At 43.1% G+C, this 839-nt stretch overlaps 1 protein-coding gene across 1 annotated transcript in view; it reads left to right on the forward strand.

Annotated features, from left to right (window-relative positions):
- RNF217 (ring finger protein 217) overlaps positions 1–426 on the forward strand; it is a 25,850-nt gene extending 25,424 nt beyond the window's left edge. Inside the window, exon 6 of the mRNA XM_009880183.1 lies at positions 414–426. Coding sequence (XP_009878485.1) covers positions 414–426 — 13 coding nt within the window. The remainder of the gene's footprint in view (positions 1–413) is intronic.
- Positions 427–839: the final 413 nt, after the last annotated feature.

The raw sequence follows: 839 nt of genomic DNA on the forward strand, positions 1-839 counted from the left end.
AGGAATGCCCTGGTAAGGATGGACCTTACTCGCCTGAACTGAGCTGGTCCTGCAAGGGCTATACGCGCTTTGTGCAACAGAGCAATACAGTGCTGGTAACAGCATTAAAGCCACCGCCCTGGAAGAAGAAGGGGGGGATCTCCTGCCATCTTCCCTCAGCCGAAAACACTACTGCAGACCAGAAAGCCTCTTTGCTCTGGTGCACTCTGAACAAGATGGGCCCCCTGATTGCTGCTTTTTAAATGTTTTGGGTTTTGTTGTGTTGGTTTTTTTAATGATTATTTTGGAGGGGTTTTTTGAGTCTAAGTTTCTGAACTAGACAATCAAAGTCTGTATTGTAGCCAGAACTCTATTACCGATTTGGCCTGTGAAGAAAGCATTTAACTGCTAACATATGCTCCGTTTAATTTCAGTGTCGGCCTTTAAGGGGGAAATGCTTAGAAGTGTTTGGACTCTTTCTGTATACTGAGCATACTACTTTTGGTATTAAAAACTACTTCTGTAAATAACTTCCATCACACAGCATTCTGTTCAGCATACCAAAACCCCGTCACATGCCAGAGCATGACAGCTGGTTATCTTCTGAGTCGTCCTGCTAGTGGGCAAGAGTGTAGCTTGCCACCCCAAACTGCAGTGCCTCAGAGGGAAATACCCTTAGTAGTGAAGCTCTGTGATACTTAGATATGCTGATTGGTTTCACTTTAGTATTTAATTTATGACAGTCTGTTAATATTGATTGAGGGGGTGATAGATGTGTTAGAAGAGTACAGCATTTTGAAACTCTCCCGAGTACAGAAAAAATTGGAAGAGTTTAGACAACAAGAAGTGTCAGTGGTCTA

The sequence above is a fragment of the Charadrius vociferus genome, unplaced genomic scaffold, assembly GCF_000708025.1.
Source record: "Charadrius vociferus isolate BGI_N301 unplaced genomic scaffold, ASM70802v2 scaffold82, whole genome shotgun sequence".
NCBI classification, from domain to species: Eukaryota; Metazoa; Chordata; class Aves; order Charadriiformes; family Charadriidae; genus Charadrius; species Charadrius vociferus.